Source organism: Musa acuminata, chromosome BXJ1-8 (genome assembly GCF_036884655.1).
Source record: "Musa acuminata AAA Group cultivar baxijiao chromosome BXJ1-8, Cavendish_Baxijiao_AAA, whole genome shotgun sequence".
NCBI lineage: Eukaryota > Viridiplantae > Streptophyta > Magnoliopsida > Zingiberales > Musaceae > Musa > Musa acuminata.
This window is the reverse complement of record NC_088334.1, coordinates 2397806-2417034: the sequence shown is the minus strand read 5'-3', so window position 1 is coordinate 2417034 and position 19229 is coordinate 2397806. Positions and strand designations below refer to the sequence as shown.

The 19229-nt window shown below is 43.3% G+C and overlaps 4 protein-coding genes across 4 annotated transcripts; 2 read left to right on the top strand and 2 right to left on the bottom strand.

Annotated features, from left to right (window-relative positions):
- Positions 1-769: 769 nt before the first annotated feature.
- On the top strand, positions 770-2089 carry LOC103994364 (agmatine coumaroyltransferase-2-like). The gene has a single exon (XM_018829979.2). The coding sequence runs from the start codon at positions 770-772 to the stop codon at positions 2087-2089; it is 1320 nt and encodes a 439-aa protein (XP_018685524.2).
- A 2512-nt stretch (positions 2090-4601) lies between these two features.
- On the top strand, positions 4602-5918 carry LOC135588864 (agmatine coumaroyltransferase-2-like). Its single transcript, XM_065081213.1, has one exon. It carries the CDS (start codon positions 4602-4604, stop codon positions 5916-5918), a length of 1317 nt encoding a protein of 438 aa, XP_064937285.1.
- Positions 5919-7461: 1543 nt separating this feature from the next.
- Positions 7462-8853, bottom strand: LOC135588863 (agmatine coumaroyltransferase-2-like). The gene is made up of 2 exons (XM_065081212.1): positions 8194-8853; positions 7462-8127 (listed from the first exon to the last, which is right to left on the bottom strand). Exons 1-2 carry the CDS (start codon positions 8851-8853, stop codon positions 7462-7464), a joined length of 1326 nt encoding a protein of 441 aa, XP_064937284.1.
- Positions 8854-10420: 1567 nt separating this feature from the next.
- Positions 10421-11737, bottom strand: LOC103994369 (agmatine hydroxycinnamoyltransferase 1-like). Its single transcript, XM_009414693.2, has one exon. The coding sequence runs from the start codon at positions 11735-11737 to the stop codon at positions 10421-10423; it is 1317 nt and encodes a 438-aa protein (XP_009412968.2).
- Between the last annotated feature and the right edge of the window lie 7492 nt (positions 11738-19229).

Sequence of the window (19229 nt, the reverse complement as noted above, 5' to 3'; positions counted from 1 at the left end):
GAGTCTCTCCCATCAAGATCATCTCTTAAGTAATCATATTATAATTGAACTTCTTTTATATTGATCGATAATCGTAATCAGAATCATATTTATAATATATTTTACCTAATTATACAGGACCACATAATCTAACATATTGAACTCGACGATAATCACTTTATGAATTTACTTGGTTAAAATATTTTTTTACATAATTTATACTATACGTTGATACTTTGGGTGCTGCAAAACTGTATTAGGACATTACTCATATTGATAGCAAACCTCATCTTTCATAAATACATAAAAATAATAAAATTAATTATCATATGGTGAGAGAAAAAAATTCAATGAATCAATACTGTCTTCGCTTAGTCACACATTCAAAGTATAGATAATTTTATTAAACTATTTGGAAAGACATTCCTTAACGTTACCTATGCAAACAACTTGAGAGAGTGTTGATGATGGTATTAAATTTATTAAAATATGATAAATTAAAAAGAATGATTACATTAAATCGATAAATTATATGATTGAGATTTTGATGATGTAAATATATGGTGTAAATAAGAAAAAACGATGAACATGTAAAAATTAGAAAGCATATCATGTAGATTTATTTTGGCTACGTACATGGAACGGTGTATTCCCCTTAAACGCTTAATGGAAAAAGTACAAGTACGATGAAAGGAAATCATGAAGCTCATCTCTTTTGTGGTCTTCGACACCGCAAGCGTTTCTAATTGACCCTTGAGAGTACTGCAAGGAGCTTCTTCAAGCTGCAGCCATGACGGAACAGATCAAAGCCTGGAAGCTGAGAGTGGAGAGCTCGAAGCTCGTCAAGCCTTCGTATGAAGGGGAACAGCCTTGCGCCGATGTCTGCATTCCCCTCAGTGTCTTCGATAAGGTCAGTTACGACATCCACGTGGCCGTCGTCTACGCGTTCCGGCCGCCGACGCCGTCGAACTCCGACATCGAGAAGGGCCTCGCCACGGCGCTGTCCGAGTACCGGGAATGGGCTGGCCGGCTGGGCGAGGACTCCCGGGGTGAGCCAGTCATCCTCCTCAATGACGCCGGGAGTCGGCTCGTCGAGGTGTCGTCGGACGACGTGCTCGGCCGGACCGTCCTTCTCGGGCCGTCGCCGGCCTTGGTCCCGCTGAGTCCGATCATCAAAGGCATGGAGGAGCTGTTGCAGGTGCAGCTGACGAGGTTCGCGTGTGGAACACTGACGGTGGGCATCACGTCGCATCACCTGATCGCCGATGGCCACGCCGCCAGCAACTTCCTCGTGGCATGGGGCAAGGCCACACGGGGCCTTCCGATGGATCCCCGCCCCTTGCATGACCGCGGCGCCTTCATCCCCCGGAACCCACCTTGCGTCGAGTACGAGCACCGTGGGGTGGAGTTCAAGCCCAAAAATGCGTCCGACACCGAGAACGTCCCTCTGACGGCCGACATAGTCATCCAAAAGGCGCACTTCACCAGAGAATTCCTGGAGAGTCTCAAGGCCAAGGCCTCGCGCGGGGCCGACCGGCGCTACAACACGTTCGAGAGCTTGATGGCGCACTTATGGAGAGTGGTGAGCGAGGCTCGCGGGCTGGACGAGCACATCACCAGCCACGTCCGCATCTCCGCGGATGGCCGCGCGAGGCTGAGGCCCAGCGTGCCGGGCGAATACTTCGGCAACCTGGTGCTGTGGGCGTTTCCCCGCGCGAAGGTGGGGGACCTCGTCAACAAGCCACTGCAGTTCGCGGCGGCGCTCGTCCGCGAGGGCATCACGAGGTTGGACGACGGATATTTCAGATCGTTCATAGATTTCGCGAGCTCGGAGAAGGTGAAGGAGGAGGGCCTGGAGGCGACGGCCGAGGTGCACGAGAGGGTGATGAGCCCAAACTTGGAGGTGCACAGCTGGTTGAGGTTCCCGTTCCGTGACGTCGATTTTGGCGGTGGGAATCCCTTCTTGTTCATGCCAACCTACACTCGCGAGGAGGGGATGCTGGTCTTAATGCCATCCGCCATTGGAGACGGAAGCATCGAGGTTTACGTGTCTTTGTTAAGACACAACGTGGCGGCATTCAAGCAGCTGTGTTATCTGTTAAAAAGCTAATTTGTAATTTGCATTTCCGATACGTCGCTATGCCTAAAATTAAATATTAATGGGCGGAAAAATCTATATTTTAGAGGGAAAACTGTATCAAAAAGTCAAATTCTTTTCAATTCAATGCAATATTTATTTAATAAAATTTCTTATTGAATGGGACTAAATGATCTACAATTTTATCCTTTTAGAATATACGAGTTTCAAAAAATATATTTGAGGTGAAAGAGACCCGATAAACTTATAGTCCTTTGTTCTTATACTCATCAACTAATTTGAGACTAAATAACTTTATTATATTTGACGATCCATCTCAAGATTCGAACGATAAAGAATGGATGATAGTACACTAAAACTAATACAAGAATAATATCAATATATATATATATTGATATATATAATACAAGAAGGGATGTAAGTAATTATCAATGCTATATATATATATATATATATATATATATATATATATATATATTACAAAGAAATCAGACAAGAATAGATTATCGTAATGTTCTGAATTCAAATTTCTGGTTTTTTATTTTTGTTAAAAAAATATTAACACTCAACTAAAGGCAACAGTTATAGGCCAATCGATTTTATTTTCATTCATCTTGTACTACAAATCATATTATTTCATCCATTGGTTCAGATTTGACCGTGAAATTATTCTAAATATCTTTTGTCGGTCAACATAATTAAATCCCCTTCAGTAATGAAGAAGATAACCTTAGGAAGGCAACGTAGCATAATGGTACTATTTGTCACAAATGTGTCATCTCGAACATTATCATCGATTCCAAAAGCCAATAATACATCTTAAGAATCGGATATATGACATAGACATCTTAGTCACACATCTATATATCCTTTGAGACATCAAAATTAGTTTGTGAAATTTTGATTTGCTCTAGTAAAATTTATGATATTTATTTAGCCTTTAGCCAAATAAAAATAGACTTCGTTTTACTTTAAATGTATTTTTTATGACAAAACCAATTGAATTAATTCACTATGATATTTGATGAACTTTACTGATTTTTTCCTCAATCAAATATATATTTTACTCTTGTGGATGATTTTTGTATGAACACATGAATATATTTCTGCGTTTTAAATTAGGCTTTTTTTTTTTGACAAATGATGATCTAAACTAATTGGGTATTGAGATGCTTATTGGGGGGTTATTGTGTAAGCATAAGAACTATTTTAATATGTTACTATTATATGAAAAATATTAATACTAAAATATAAAAATAATAATAATATTATATCTAAATTTATAATATGTACTTTTTTATAGTTTTTAGAAAATCTTTATTTGATCTGTAAGCACATCATTATCGGATTCGAAAGATTTAGTGATGTCAATCTGCAAGGAAAACTAGACTCTTATCATTTCTTTTTATCTTTGACTGCTTTGATCAATAGAGTTAAAGATAAAATAAAAAAGATTTATAATCTTTTATTGACTGGTTAATGTGACTAAGGGGAGGTATAAGAATATTTATAATATTTCAATCATGTCACATATCTACATATTCATGTATTAATATATCAACGTATCCATATATCTAATTATTCGTACCTTATGTATATAGTTCCTAGTAGATCCTATCCATTGATAGGTAATAGTAAAGGGTCTAAAATAAATAATTAGGAAAGTCTCTCCCATCAAAATTATCTCGTAAGTAATTATATTATAATTGAAGTTCTCCTTGATCGATAATCATAATCAATCATATTTATAATATATCTTACCTAATTATACATGACCACATAAGTTAAGGTATTGAACTCGATGATATTCACTTTATGAATTTACTTAGTTAAAATACTTTTTTACATAATTTATACTATAGTTGATTCTTTGGGTGCTGCAAAATCGTATTACGATGACCAAACGACATTACTAATATTGATAGCAAACCCCATCTTTCATAAATACATAAAATTAATTATCCTGTGGTGAGAGAAAAAAAATTGAATGAATCAATACTGTCTTCACTTAGTCACACACTAAAAGTATAGTTAATTTTATTAAACTATTTGGAAAGACATTCCTTGCCGTTATGTATGCAAGTTGGGCATCCTCCAACTTGAGAGAGTGTTGATGATGGTATTATATTTATTAAAATATGATAAATTAAAAGAATGATTGCATTATATCGATAAATTATATGATTGAGATTTTGCATAATGTAAATATATGGTGTAAAAAAAGAAAAAAAAAACGATGAACTTGTAAAAATTAGAAAGCATATCATTTAGATTGATTTAGATTTGGTGCATGTAACAATATATTCCACTTAAACGCTCAAGTACAAATTCAACGGAACGCAATTGTGAAGCATATCTCTTTTAATACAGAACGAGCTGAGCTCTGCGTGCCAATTTAAGCTCTCCGACATCGACTCCGTCAGACTACGAGCCATTTGCATCACAAGGTTTGGGAAATAGAACAGAGAAAGCGTTTCTAATTGACCCTTGGGAGTACTGCAAGGAGCTTCTTCAAGCTGCAGACATGCCGGAACAGATCGAAGCCTTGAAGGTGAGAGTGGAGAGCTCGAAGCACGTCAAGCCTTTGTATACAGGCGAACCGCCTCGGGCCGATCTCTGCATTCCGCTCAGTGTCTTCGACAAGATCACTTGCAACAACTACATGGCCGTCATCTACGCCTTCGAGCCGCCGTCGCCGTCGAACTCCGACATCGAGAAGGGCCTTGCCACCGCGCTGACCGAGTACCGGGATTGGGCTGGCCGGCTGCGTGAGGACGCCCGGGGCGAGCCCGTCATCCTCCTCAATGACAGCGGGCCGCGGTTCGTCGAGGCGTCGTCCGACGCCGTGCTCGACCGGACCGTCCTTCTCGGGTCGTCGCCGGCCTTGCTCCCACTGAGTCCGTGCATCAAAGGCGCGGAGGAGCTGTTGCTGGTGCAGCTGACGAGGTTCGCGTGTGGAACCCTAGTGTTGGGTTTCACGACGCAACACCTGATCGCCGATGGACACGCCGTCAGCAAGTTCCTCGTGGCATGGGGCCTGGCTACACGGGGCCTCCCGATGGATCCCCGCCCCTTGCATGACCGCGGCGCCTTCATCCCCCGTAACCCACCTTGCGTCGAGTTCGAGCACCGTGGGGTGGAGTTCAAGCCCAAGAAGGCGTCCGACAACGAGGACCTCCCTCTGACGGTCGACATAGTCATCCACAAGACGCACTTCACCAGAGAATTCCTGGAGAGTCTCAAGGCCAAGGCCTCGCTCGGGGCCGACCGGAGCTACAGCTCGTTCGAGAGCTTGATGGCGCACTTATGGCGAGTGGTGACCAAGGCCCGCGGGCTGGACGAGCACATCACCAGCCACGTCCGCATCTCCGTGGACGGTCGCGCGAGGCTGAGGCCCCGTGTGCCGGGCGAATACTTCGGCAACCTGGTGCTGTGGGCGTTTCCCCGCGCGAAGGTGGGGGACCTCGTCAACAAGCCACTGCAGTTCGCGGCGGCGCTCGTCCGGGAGGGCATCACGAGGTTGGACGACGGATATTTCAGATCGTTCATAGATTTCGCGAGCTCGGAGAAGGTGAAGGAGGAGGGCCTGGAGGCGACGGCCGAGGTGCACGAGAGGGTGATGAGCCCAAACTTGGAGGTGCACAGCTGGTTGATGTTCCCGTTCCGTGACGTCGATTTTGGTGGTGGGAATCCCTTCATGTTCATGCCAACCTACACTCGCGAGGAGGGGATGCTGTTCTTAATGCCATCCGCCATTGGAGACGGAAGCATCGAGGTTTACGTGTCTTCGTTAAGACACAACGTGGCCCCATTCAAGCAGCTGTGTTATCTACTCGACTAGCTGAGCTGGTTAGGAACAAACACGCCAGCTTCCTTCCTCTGTTGTTATCATGTTACGATCTCCAAAAGGGGGAATGAAACGCAGGTCATTAAGGGCTGACCACTCCATGTTAGGATAATCTACTACAACATCAAAAGACGAAGCAGTGATAGCAGCTAATGACATTCGTATTAGCTGCAAAAAACAAAATATCTGAATAAATATTTTGGATCGAGCAAGATCATTCCATCCCTTTGTTCAAAAGATTTACAGCGTGGAGTGTGTCTATTTTGTCCCATATATCAGAGCATTCATTCTTTTAAGTCGTTAAATTTACTATAATATCTATCTCATAATTCTATTTGTGCAATCAGTGCATTTCTTAGTTACAATAACTTAAGTAAAATGCATCCATTAGTGTTCTTAGTACTCGATAGAAAAAAAATATTCATCTTAATCATAGTTTGAAGTGTGATAACACACTCACCACGAAGGATAAGCTTCGTTGAGAGATTAAGTTTTCAATCATAAAATTTGATTTATGGTCTCAAAATATATTATAAATTTAATTTTTTATTATTAATGATGTAATAAGTATTTATTTTATACTCTTCTAAGAAATTACTCCTCCAACTAATATAAATATAAATTCTGAAACTTCGTATTATCGAGATAATTTATAAAATTCAACATTTGAATATCTTATTACTTTTGTTAGTGTAAACAACTTTTTAATCGTGACCACGGGGCCGACGCGGCTTTGTTCGGGTCCGGATGACGGGTCGCCGATTCCTTCGGGAGGAGATTCATGGCCAACGCGCCCGGAGAGAAACGCCTCGCCTTCGTCCCTGCACACAGGTCGGGACAGGAGAACTTGACCCGACCTCTCCGACGATCAAGTCAGTAAATAATCGTGGCGGGGTTGTTTTTTTTGTGTCCCCCCTTCGTTTAAAATGCAAGGGTATTTATGGGAGAGTTCGATGTTACCTGGTGTGCCTGCCCGCAGGGGGTAGGGTCGTACCTTCTGATGACGTCTGACATTGCTATCGACGTAGCGTGTGGAATCGAACCTGAGCGGTCGTTAATGGGCCTCGGTTGGCGTTTCGACCCGTGTCAGTCACACGGTGTCGGACTAACAGGGGAGTGGGACGTCAGCGGGTGTCACGCAAGTCTTATCGTAATCATTACCCTCATCAACTTTTAGCTAATTTGATCTCTCATGTTTGTGCATGTAATCTTTCGTCCCTTGTACAAATCTCATTGTAGTTTTTCTTTTTTCAGAAATGTTTTGATATTTATCTAGTTTCATTTTTTATTTTTTATGTTTTAAAAGATATAAGAAAATTTATAAAGTTTTTGAAGGGTAAAACTGTCGAAAGGATGTGAAATGAAATTAATGAGATTCATAAGCGTAAAGGTATGATTTTATAAAAGAACCCTAATCTGCTTAGGGTTCTTTTACATGCTTATTGTGCATAATTGTTTTGATCTAAATACATAAGACATACTTGTTTTGATCTAAAACCTTAGATTAGGATAGTTGCACACACTATCCATGCTGAAATTACAAATTAGGCCTTACCATATGACACAGCTGCTTGAACGAGGACACGTTGTGTTTTAACAAGGCCACGTAAACGTCCATGCTTCCGTCTCGAGTGGGGGATGGCACCAAGAACATTATTCCCTCCACGGGCACGTAGCATGGCATGAACATGAATGGCTTCCCACTACCAAAATCGAGGTCCCAGAACGGGAACCTCACCAAGTTGTGCACCTCCAAGTTTGGGTTCATCACCCTATAGTTCGCTTCGGCCGCTCCCTCCAGCGCCTCGTCCTTCACGTCCTCCAAGCTCGCGAAATCTATCAACGATCTGAAATATCCGTCGTCCATCCTCGCGGTCTCCTGGTGGATGAGCGCCGCCGCGAACTGCAGTGGCCTGTTGACGAGATCCCCCACCTTCACGCGGGGAAACGCCCACAGCACCAGGTTGCCGAGGTATTCGTCCGGCACAGGGGGCCTCAGTCTCGAGCGGCCGTTGACGGAGATGCGGATGCCGCTGGTGATGCGCTCGTCCACCCCGCGGGCTACGCTCACAACTCGCCATAAGTGCGCCATCAGGCTCTCGAACGTGTTGTAGCGCCGGTCGGCCCCGATCGAGGCCTTAGCCTTGAGCATCTCCAGGAATTCTCGGCTGAAGTGCGCCTTGTGGAAGACTATGTCGTCCGCCTTAGCGACGCCGTCCTCGGTGTCTAACGCCTTCTTGGCCGTCGAGACTATGTCGTCCGCCTGAGCGACGGCGTCCTCGGCGTCGAACGCCTTCCTGGCCGTGAATTCTACCCCACGGTGCTCGAACTCGACGCGAGGTGGATTGCGGGGGATGAAGAAGGCGCCGCGGCCGTGCAAGGGGAGGGGATCCATCGGAAGGCCCCGTGTGGCGAGACCCCATGCCACGATGAACTTGCTCATGGAGTGGCCATCGGCGACCCAGTGATGCGACGTGTAGCCCACCACCAGGGTTCCACACGCGAACCTCGTCAGCTGCACCTGCAACAGCTCCTCCACGCCTTTGACCCACGGATGCAGCGGCAACAAGGCCGTCGACGGCTCGTGAATGACGGCTCGGTCGAGCACGTCATCCGACGACACCTCGATGAACCTTGCCCCGGCGTCATTGAGGAGGATGACGGGCTCACCCTGGGAGTCCTCGTGCAGCCGGCCAGCCCACTCCCGGTGCTCGGACAGCGCCGTGACAAGCCCCTTCTCGATGTCCGCGTTGGGCGGCGTCGGCGGCCGGAAGGCGTAGATGACGGCCCCGTGGACTTTGTAATTGATCTTGTCGAAGACACTGAGAGGAATGCAGAGATCGGTGGACGGCGGTTCGCCTTCATACGAAGGCTTGACGAGCTTCGAGCTCTCCACCCTCACCTTCACGGCTTTGATCTGTTCCGCCATAGCTGCAGCTTGAGGAAGCGACTTGCAGTAGCACTCCAAGGGTTAGAAACGCTTTCTGCTCTCTTTCCCTCACCTTAGAATGTAGTCTGAAGAAGCATATCCCGAAGAACTTAAACTGCTTGGCAAGCAGATCCCAGCTTATACCGTTCATATAAAAGATATACTTGGGAGAACGATAACGATCTTTCATTGAACCTTAATTCGACAACTAGAAAGATATACTTGGAAACCATTGATGTTTCATTGAACCTTTAGGGGGAATACATAGTTGGATGTCCATAATTCGAATGATATGCTGTCGACGCAACAGCTTTTAGATGAACACTGGAAATGCCATCCCCATTATCTTACTCTTTTTGTATGCGACATAATTCGAGAAAATAGAAAGATGTTTCATTGAACCTTTATAGTTGCAAGTTCATAATTCAAATAGATTTAGATGATATGCTGTCGATGCCAACATCTTTTGATGACCAATGGACCTGCGATAAAAGAGATATGCACCCTAATTTTTTAGGGTCTTTTATTGTACTTTCTTTCATTAAACCTTAAGAGATATGTTTCCTATTTTTTTACATTTTTTTCACTAAATATTTTTAGAGAATTTATAGGTACATGTACACAATTTAAATAAATCTAAATGATATGATTTCCTAATTTTTAGGATATGAGTGATGACATTGCAACACGATGTGTATTTTCAAAATATCAATCATGTATTACTTGGTGGAAGAATATAGGAGAATTATTCTTTGAATTTATCATATTTTGATAAATATAATATTATTTTCGATGTATATAAACTTTGAGAATGAAAAGAATGTCTTTCCAAGTAGTTTAATAGAAATCACAGTATATAAACATATAAAAATCATCATCCAATCAAGTTGTCTTTGGAGATGATCAAACTTTCAATTCTCTATAAATTTATGATATTTCCATGGTGTTCTATTTTGTCGATCATTTTTTGCTATTATAATCTAATATGTTGATTGTTTTTCCGATTTCCTTTTTTTTTTTGGATGGTTGTCAAGATATGGGCTTTACTGATAAAAAAGATCTAATTTTTTTATTTCTCTTTCTAATAATTTCTCTCTCTAATAGAATTTTTCTCTTCTATTTCTATTTCTAATAAAATTTCTCTCTCACTTTCTCCAAAGATCTAACTTCCAAAGCCTTAAGGATCACTAGCTCTTTAACCATGTTAAGTGGATATCAAGAAATCATGAATTTAGAGAGATTTTAAATCTATAATTTATCATGTTTAGTCGGAATATTTTATCCTTTTAACTTGACTCGAGAGGGTCAAATCAGGATTTTTAATTTCAACTATGATCGATCGATCGTTAGTGCATGGAGACCCGATGAATTTATGAGTTGTTCCAATATTCTTCGACCAATGTGAGATCAAATGATATACTAATCGTATAGTTTAAGTTTGTATTTCGACAAATAATGATAACATTAGCAAATCTTATGCTTATGTATACCCTCTCACAAAGACACAGACGGTAACATGTCAACAACCGAGGAAGGAAGACGGCATGGTTGTGCTCGACCAGGGAAGCTAGTCGAGCAGACAGCATAGCTGCTTGAACGAGTCCAAGTTGTGGCTGAACAAAGTAACATAAACGTCGATGCTTCCGTCTCCGGTGGGGGATTCTACCAAGAATATCATCCCCTCCACGGCATAGAAGCTCGGCATGAACAAGAAGGGCTTCCCACTACCAAAATCGAGGTCCCAGAACGGGAACCTCACCCAGCTGTTCACCTCAAAGTTTGGGCAGAACGCCGCCTCTTTCGCTTCGATCGTCCCCTTCAGGCCCTCCGTCACCTCCTTCGAGCTCGCAAAATCTATCAACGATCTGAAATATCTGTCGTCCATCTTCGCGATTCCCTCGCGGACGACCTCCGCGATGGACTGCAGTGGCCTGTTGACGAGCTCCCCAACCTTCGCGCGGGGACACGCCCACACCACCAGGTTGCCGAAGTATTCGTCCGGCACGGGGGGCCTCAGCCTCGCGCGGCCGTTGACGGAGATGTGGACGGTGCTGGGGATGTGCTCGTCCAGCCCACGGGCTACGTTCACGACTCGCCATAAGTGCGCCATCAAGCTCTCGAACGTGGTGTAGCGCCGGTCGGCCCCGAGAGAGGCCTTGGCCTTGAGACTCTCCAGGAATTCTCTGCTAAAGTGCGCCTTGTGGACCACTAGGTCGGCCGTCAGAGGGACGTCCTCCTCGGTGTCGGACGCGTTCTTGGCCGTGAACTCCACCCCACGGTGCTCGAACTCGACGCGAGGTGGGTTGCGGGGGATGAAGAAGGCGCCGCGGCCGTGCAAGGGAAGGGGATCCATCGGGAGGCCCCGTGTGGCGAGGCCCCATGCCACGATGAACCTGCTCATGGAGTGGCCATCCGCGACCATGTGATGCGACGTGAAGCCCACCACCAGGGTTCCACACGCGAACCTCGTCAGCTGCACCTGCAACAGCTCCTCCACGCCGTTGACCAACGGATGCAGCCGGTGCAAGGCCCGCGACGGCTCGAGGACGTCCCGGCCGAGCACGTCGTCCGAGGTCGCCTCGACGAACAGTATCCCGGCGTCATTGAGGAGGATGACGAGCTCACCCTGGGCATCCTCGCGCAGCCGGCCAGCCCACTCACGGTACTCGGAGAGCGCCGTGGCGAGGCCCTTCTCGATGTCCGAGTTCGATGGCGTCGGCGGCCGGAAGGCGTAGATAAGTTCCACGTGGAGGTTGTAAGTGATCTTATCGAAGACACTCAGCGGAATGCAGAGATCGGCGCAAGGTGGTTCGCCTTGGTACAAAGGCTTGACGAGCTTTGAGCTCTCCGCTCTCACCTTCAAGTCCTCGATCTGTTCCGCCATGGCTGCAGCTCGGAGAAGCTCCTTGCAATACTCCAAGGTTTAGATACGCTGTTTCCTCTGTTTGGAGGAGAAGAACCGGAAGAGCTTAAATAGGCATGCGGAAGTCAGCTTATACTATGAGAAAAGAGATATGCTCCCAAATTTCTTTTGGGTCTTTTATTGAACTTTCTTTCGTTAAACCTTAAGAGAAATGTTTCCTAATTTTTTACAATTTTTTTTACTAAACATTTTTCGGAGAATTTATACGAAAAATATACACAATTTTAAATATATCTAAATGATACGTTTCCTAATTTTCACAAGATAAGTGCTGACGTCATGTTGACATGTATATTTCCAAAATAAATCTCAAACATGCATCATTACTTGGTGGAAGAAATATTGTCTTCATAAGAGACTATTATTTGAATTTATCATATTTTAATAAACATAATATTATTTTCAATGCTACCTCCCAATTGGGGAATGAATGTTGTGTCAGGAACGGGATCGACACTAAGAAGGGGGTGAATTAGTGTAGCGATAAAATTATCTTCAAAAAATCTTTTGTTTCGATAAAACCGTTTACGTTAAAAACCAATATCGGAAAGTATTTAACTTTAAAACATTTGCAAGAATATAATGAGCAAGTAAAGTAAGTAAATTAGTTTGTAATGCGAGAATTAAAAGCATAACAAGAATGCAAACCAATTTATAGTGGTTCGGTCATCATGACCTATATCCACTCCGCCGATTCCTCTTCTGTTGGGAAATCATGGGGGGCGACATCATATGCGCAGCGGAAGAACAAGAAAATAAAAATCCCCGATTCCCAAAAAGATGTTCGTCGTCGTGCGAAGATTGGTGCGCAAAAATCTGCAAAACACAAAACTGCGTATAGAGATTGTGTTACCTAGGGAGATCGTATATCCCTGTTTCCTTGCAGATCCTTAGGAGAGGGTGAAGGAGGTCAAGCGTCCTCCTCTCTAGCGGCGATCCACACAGCAGGGTTGCGACGACCCTCCTCAAAACTCCAGGCCTACTCTAAGGTGGAGAGGAAGAGGAGAATAGGAAAGGCAAGCAAAGACTCTAGCCTATGAGGCTGTGAATCCCTCCTATTTATAGAGATCCCGTGTCAAACCCTAATGGGTCCTTCCCTAGTGGGTATTGGATCTGCATCCAATAAGACAAGGGCTCCGTCGGATATCTCATATCTGAATCTTTACTCATCGCAATGCCTACCATATGTGTGTGACTCTCTAGGCCCAATATCGAGCTGGCCGTGAGTCATACCTGTAAGAACTCCTTCTAACTCAGTGAATTATTATCTCTGTAATAATTCACTCGACTCATCGACTACGGACATACTAGGCCACTACGCCGTAGTCCCCAGACGATACAGGGGAATCCAATCCATTGGACCTGTCTGTCCTCAGTTACCATATACCTATAGTCCCTCATCCATCTAATATCCCAGAGACCGTATATCGAGCATGGTGCTGTCAGACCCATGCGGTTTCTACTCGAGTCTTGCTCTAATCGGATTCTCCCGGAGAACTCTTTCTCTCTCAACCCGAATGACCCTGGCCAGGGATTTGTCTGAGCAAGAACACATGGGATATTCCTCTCATGACGCCGAGAGTGGATGATCCTCTGTCGACACTCAATAGCCCTCGTAAGGTCGACTACCACTCCCAATGACCAGCTGTACTAGATCTGGGACAGCCAAACCTATAAGTCTGGTATCAAAGAGTGGAGCACTCATACAGGACATCCTTGGTGTCTCAAGTCTAAGGACCAGATACACCACTAGGACTACGGAATCGCTGTCTGACAATAAGGCATCATCAACCATCCAGCATTCCGTAAGCGGATCAATCAGTGAACTCATTCTCCAATGAGCACCTGTACTGTATCCCTAGTGTCCCTACACGAGCAGCTATGAGACCAGCTGCATCCATCATATGGACGGGTATACAGCACACCAATCTATCCGGTTATCACGATGTCCCTCTCGAGTAACCTATGACCGGGATTATTTAGGATATGTGTTTAAAGGTGAATCGATCTCATTATCGTGATCTCATCACGATCCGATTCCCATTGCACAAATCCAAGGACATCATAATATATATATGCATTTATGCAATAGTTATAAAGTGATATACGCCAAAATATAATAAGCAAAAAGATTCTGTATCAAGTCACACGTTCCATCACTCACGTGATTGGCTTGCTGGGCACCTATGACTAGCATCTTTCGTCGAGACCACCGGCCTCCATTATCGATCTTCCTTTAATAGGCGAAGATCAACCTCATTCTTACACCCCTCTTCTCCTTTTACCGGGTTTAGGAGACAATCCTTATAAGCACTCATACAACTCCTAAACAAAATTCTAAGGTTAGATCTAGAGGAAGGATTTCTCAAGTGATTGCAATAGGGTTTCTTCACTTTTAAATTCTTTGTGCTTGCTGCTTTAACCAAAGATGAGAGGGATATTTATAGGCATCAAGTTGACTCAAACTTGGAGCCTAAAAACATCCTATCCCGGGCACGAGCGGTACCACCGTTTGCGTTGGGCGGTACCACCACTAGTGTCAGTCTGACACTAACACTACACCGAACGGTATCACCGCTTAGTCTGACGATACCACCACCTAGTTTGGTGGTACCACTGCTTGGGGTTTTGTGTTAGGTGGTACCAGTGCCCAGACTGACGGTACCACCGCTTGGCACCCTGCTAGGGGCGGTACAATCGCTCAGACTGACGGTACCACCGCTTGACATAGTCTCGAAGATTGTGTCACGACGGTGCCACTTCTTAAGGCACTGTTTGGGCCTCTCATTGGACCCAACATAGTCGCTTAGCTTGCCCCTAATTGGGTTGGCCCAAATCCAAACCCAATTACATGCTAACTACGATTCCCAAGACATTTGCTAAGCTAAATAAGTCCCTATGTCTTGGTTTCTTTTGCTTTATGCCTTGCTATCATAGTTAATCCTGCACATGTAAAACACATTTCGATCTAGACAATTAATACTAAGCATTAATCATGTTGTCCGATATGCCATTGGTCCCTTGACGCTTCGTCCGATTCTTCGGCGCATCGTCCTCTCTTACAGTCGATTGCCCAATCGGTCAGTTGACTCTGCAATTCCAATATCCTTAACGCAATATCCACTCTTCTTAGCCCGATGCCCGAATCCATGACCCGAAGCCTTTTGTCGATACGTCGACCGATCCACCGGCTCGGCGTCCAATTTTCTGATATGTTTTCCTCCAGTCCAACATGATTTTTCTTGCTTTAATTGTCTCATCCTGATCGAAGCATCCCGCGTCACTCAAAACGCAGATAAAAAAATAAATACTTATAAATTAGTTTCATCTTCAAATTTTGAGATTTAATATGTTGAAGATGCCTAACTTGAAAATGAAAAGAGTATAGTAGTTTAATAAAAATACTTGTAATGTGATTTTTTTCTCTATATTTTAATATGTTTTATGCGCTCGTGTTGGATTATCACAATGTAATCGACAAAGTATCAATCCATAAATCTTGTAAGAGATATTTCAATCATGTAAATTCTCGTAGCTCTTTATTCAGCTTTACTAAAAGAACAAGAAATAGTTGATTGTTTCTTTATCTTTCAAGGAAAAACACAAATCTTTTTTAGTTAGAACAATCTCCCTCCATCAACATCACATCATCTTTTGTTGAAAAAAATAATCCTTGTGGTAGCCTCCCTTTTAAACATCATAAAACTTGAAATACTATGACATCAAAACATTAGTGAATCTGCATTATCACTCTATAATAATTAGCACTTTGTCTTAGTAACATAGTGCTCCACTTTTCTAATTGTATTACCTATAAATGATTGAGTCAGTACTCATAGAAGGGTTTAAAATTTATCTTTTAGTTTATATGCACATTCAAAGTAGATGCAAACTTTGTGATTGTTGCAAGTCAAAGGAGAAGACAATTATTTTGATGGTTTTTTTTTTCAAGTTTCATGTATAAAAGGTAAAATTAAGCATTTAATTTGCATCGATAGACCTATAAAATTAAGTTAGTTCGAGATATGAATTATATATCTCATGCACTCTTCGTCATCTTGACCTTCTTTCTTTTTTATTAATACGCTCTCCCTCTTGAGAGCAAGAGCTAAGACACTTTAAAGTTCTTATCATGTTGATGATCCTATTATATGTTATCTCATGCTCATATCTCTTATATTTGTGATCGGTAGACTCACCTATAAAATTAGGTTAATTTGAGATATGAATTATATATCTATCTAATGTAATCTTCGTCATCTTGACCTTATATTTTATCGATACACTCTCCCTCTTAAGAGCGAGAGCTATATAATTCATGCTCATGATCTTATTGTATGTTATCTCGTTCCCACAACTACTATGTTTGTGATCGGTAGACTCGCCTTCCTCGTATTATGATACTTCCTCTCGGATCCATTCGATCAACACTAAAATTAGGTAACTAAATTCCCTATAGATAGATCATCATGACTCTTTCTTTCAACAAATGTTTCAACACCATGGGACTTTCCAATCGGTCGAAAGTGCTCTCGTTCTAATGCGAGATAGTAAAAGAAAGAAGATAACTTGAAGGAAAGGTGAATGTGTATGGTAGAGGATGATAAATCAAGTTTATTTTCCAATTAATTCGTGCTTTTTGTTCATCCATTAAATGGACACGATCGGCACCGGTAATGATGTTGCAAGAGCATATGGCGAATGGATTATGAAGATAAAGCTTAGTGGAATTTAGCACGAATCAAGTAGCTTTTTATGAGCATAAACTACAATTTCTTGGTAAGAGTTTGCATTCCATTCCCAAAATGCAAAAGTCTATCTATGAAAGAGCCAACCATTCAAAATGAAAGGGTTTGGAACGTTGTACTCAAGCTTCCTATCGTCATCTGCACAAGGAGAAGACGAAGTAAAGGTTTAAGGCCGGACGTGGAATCGTAGCATATGGAAACGGGGCTCATCCTCTCAGCCATTAAATTCCGAGGCAGGCAGGCATCGTTACGTACACGACTTTCTCTAAATGATAGTGTGTGCATCTGCCATGAAAACAATCTCCATGTCCACAACCACTTGGTTGTCCGATCCATGGAGGAGATGTGTCCCCCAAAGAGATCGAGCAGTCGGAGTCAGCAACATTTGTTTTACATACATACATTCACCAACTCTCCTCCTCCTCCTCCTCTAAAACACCTCAAACCTATGGCTAGTTGGTCTATAAGTAGTACCCCATCTCTTGCCCTTCTTCTCCAAGCGTCTGCACACCTGCAATAATATCGTGTAAAGGAAGCACTGTATGCTTCCAATGGTGAGAGGCTCTCGGTTTCCATTTTCGTCCTTTCTTTTACTAAATATTAGCTTAGGTGACGGGTTTCATCACATATAGTGTTCGATCATATCTCTGTGTTCACCTGTGGGTGCAGGCCGGAGGACTGACGACCAGTGTCTCGACAGGGCTCGAGGGAGTGATCTGTCGACGACATCATCGATCGTTCATTTCGGAGATGGAAATATTGTTAGCATAAAATCTATAATCATACTGTCTGTAACGCAAAAAAACTTTTATGCCAAGATTGAAATCAAATAAATTTGATATGACAATATTACGATGCGTACTTTTTCTTGTTGTTCAGAAAAAATAAATCTTATCTGATTTTCAAGCGCTTCATCTTCGGATTTGAAATATCAATATGCAAAGATCTACAAGGAAAACTAGATCCTTCTCCTCCCTTCCTATCTTTTCACAGGAACACCTAAATTGATGGATTAGGGGATTAGGGGAGAGCGAGATTTAGAGAAAAACCTTAATCTCTCAATTGCTGAGATGCTACTCAAACGCACTCTGATACACTCTTAACCCCTAAAGGTCTTGTCTATCAGGTGCCCCTTTAGCCCCTAGAGGTCCTGTCTATCAGATGCATACTTAACCCCTAGGATAAGTTATTAGGAGAGTTCCTCCCATCAAGGTTATCTCCTAAAGAATTCTACTTTAACGTGGACTTCTTTTCTATTGATCAATAACCATAAATCCAATCATATCTATAATATATCTTACTTAATTAAATAGGACCACGTAATCTTACAAATATCACTATGGAGTGACGGGACTTAAATCGGAGAGAGTATGTAGGCATATGTATTGATTAGATTTATGGTGTACGATCATTTCCAATTAATTAGATCACATTAACATATATTTTGAGTGTACGATCATTTCCAATTAATTAGATCACATTAACATATATTTTGAGTCGTATTCTAATGAAATGTTTGGTCTCCTTTCAGATTAGTTTTGAGAAAGGCGAATACATCAAATCTTTATCGGGACGTTTTGAGGAAATGAACGGAGTCGTCGTGATAAGAAAACTTACGGTTGACAAAGATGACGGCGATTCGAAGGATTTCGGCAAGGACAGTGGTACTCCTTTCTCCCTTTCTCTCGAGAAGGGTAAGGTGAGCGGCTTCCATGGACGTGCTGATGCAACCAAAGGTGCAATTACTGCACTTGGGGTCTACTTGCGAGCTGAGTAGAGATGATCATGTCTCGACGCTGTTGCTATTTGGATGCTCGAATAAGTAGCAACGAATGTTATCGTTGTGGTTGTTGTTTGATACGGTATATTTTGGCTCAAGACACGTCAGAGTCCGACGCCATCGGTCACAGTCAGAATCCGTACTAAGACACTGTTCAACACGTCATATCTCGAGAATCTTAAGACAAAGCCACTCCCGAAACACGCCAAGTCAGAATCCGTACCAAGATACTGTTTGGCATATCTATCACGTTAACTCGCGTACGATCGGCCCACGTGTAGTACTATAAAGACCTCTAGCCAGCATCTGACAGCAGGGGGGGGAAGATCAATGGATCACTCCACTAACTTGCTCGTCGGAGGGGCCTCGTCGGGTGATCCCGACGAGGGCCATTTTTGCAGGAAAACCTGGCTACCTCACAAAGGTGAGCTGCCAGCCACCCCGGAGAAGGAGAGACGTAGCTCGGCATATACGGCGCTCGGATCGACACATAAGGAACGCTGATCAATACCCTATCGCGAGAACCCGATCGACCTTGGCATCCAGCTCAACCGACAAAAGACTCCCGACATTAACTCGTGGATCAGACCGTCCATACTGACTCACCAACCACGACACATTTGTTCACCAATATTATTGTTGTCATCGTCTTTCGCATCAGCGTCGCCCGTCTTGTTGTTGTGGGATTGTTGTTCTTCGAATAAATAATATGTTATGTTAGAAGAGGAAGGAAACCAATAAACATAGGTTGAAGGGTTCGTAGGATGCAACAAAAAATTCATGGCTCAAGAATACCATCCTTGACCTCGGTGGGTGCTCGTGGCCGTGGGCGTCGATGCCGGCGAGGTCGATACCCGTCGGAGTTTGGCTTGTTCTGCTTGAAGACTCTGTATAGTCCTTCTCTAGTAATAAATCTGGCCACTGC

Coding starts and splice junctions, on each gene's coding strand:
- LOC135588864 (XM_065081213.1), top strand. CDS start 4,602: ATGCCGGAACAGATCGAAGCCTTGAAGGTGAGAGTGGAGAGCTCGAAG.
- LOC103994364 (XM_018829979.2), top strand. CDS start 770: ATGACGGAACAGATCAAAGCCTGGAAGCTGAGAGTGGAGAGCTCGAAG.
- LOC103994369 (XM_009414693.2), bottom strand. CDS start 11,737: ATGGCGGAACAGATCGAGGACTTGAAGGTGAGAGCGGAGAGCTCAAAG.
- LOC135588863 (XM_065081212.1), bottom strand. CDS start 8,853: ATGGCGGAACAGATCAAAGCCGTGAAGGTGAGGGTGGAGAGCTCGAAG. Junction 8,128..8,193: donor TCGACGCCGAGGACGCCGTC/GCTCAGGCGGAC, acceptor GGCGTCGCTAAG/GCGGACGACATAGTCTTCCA.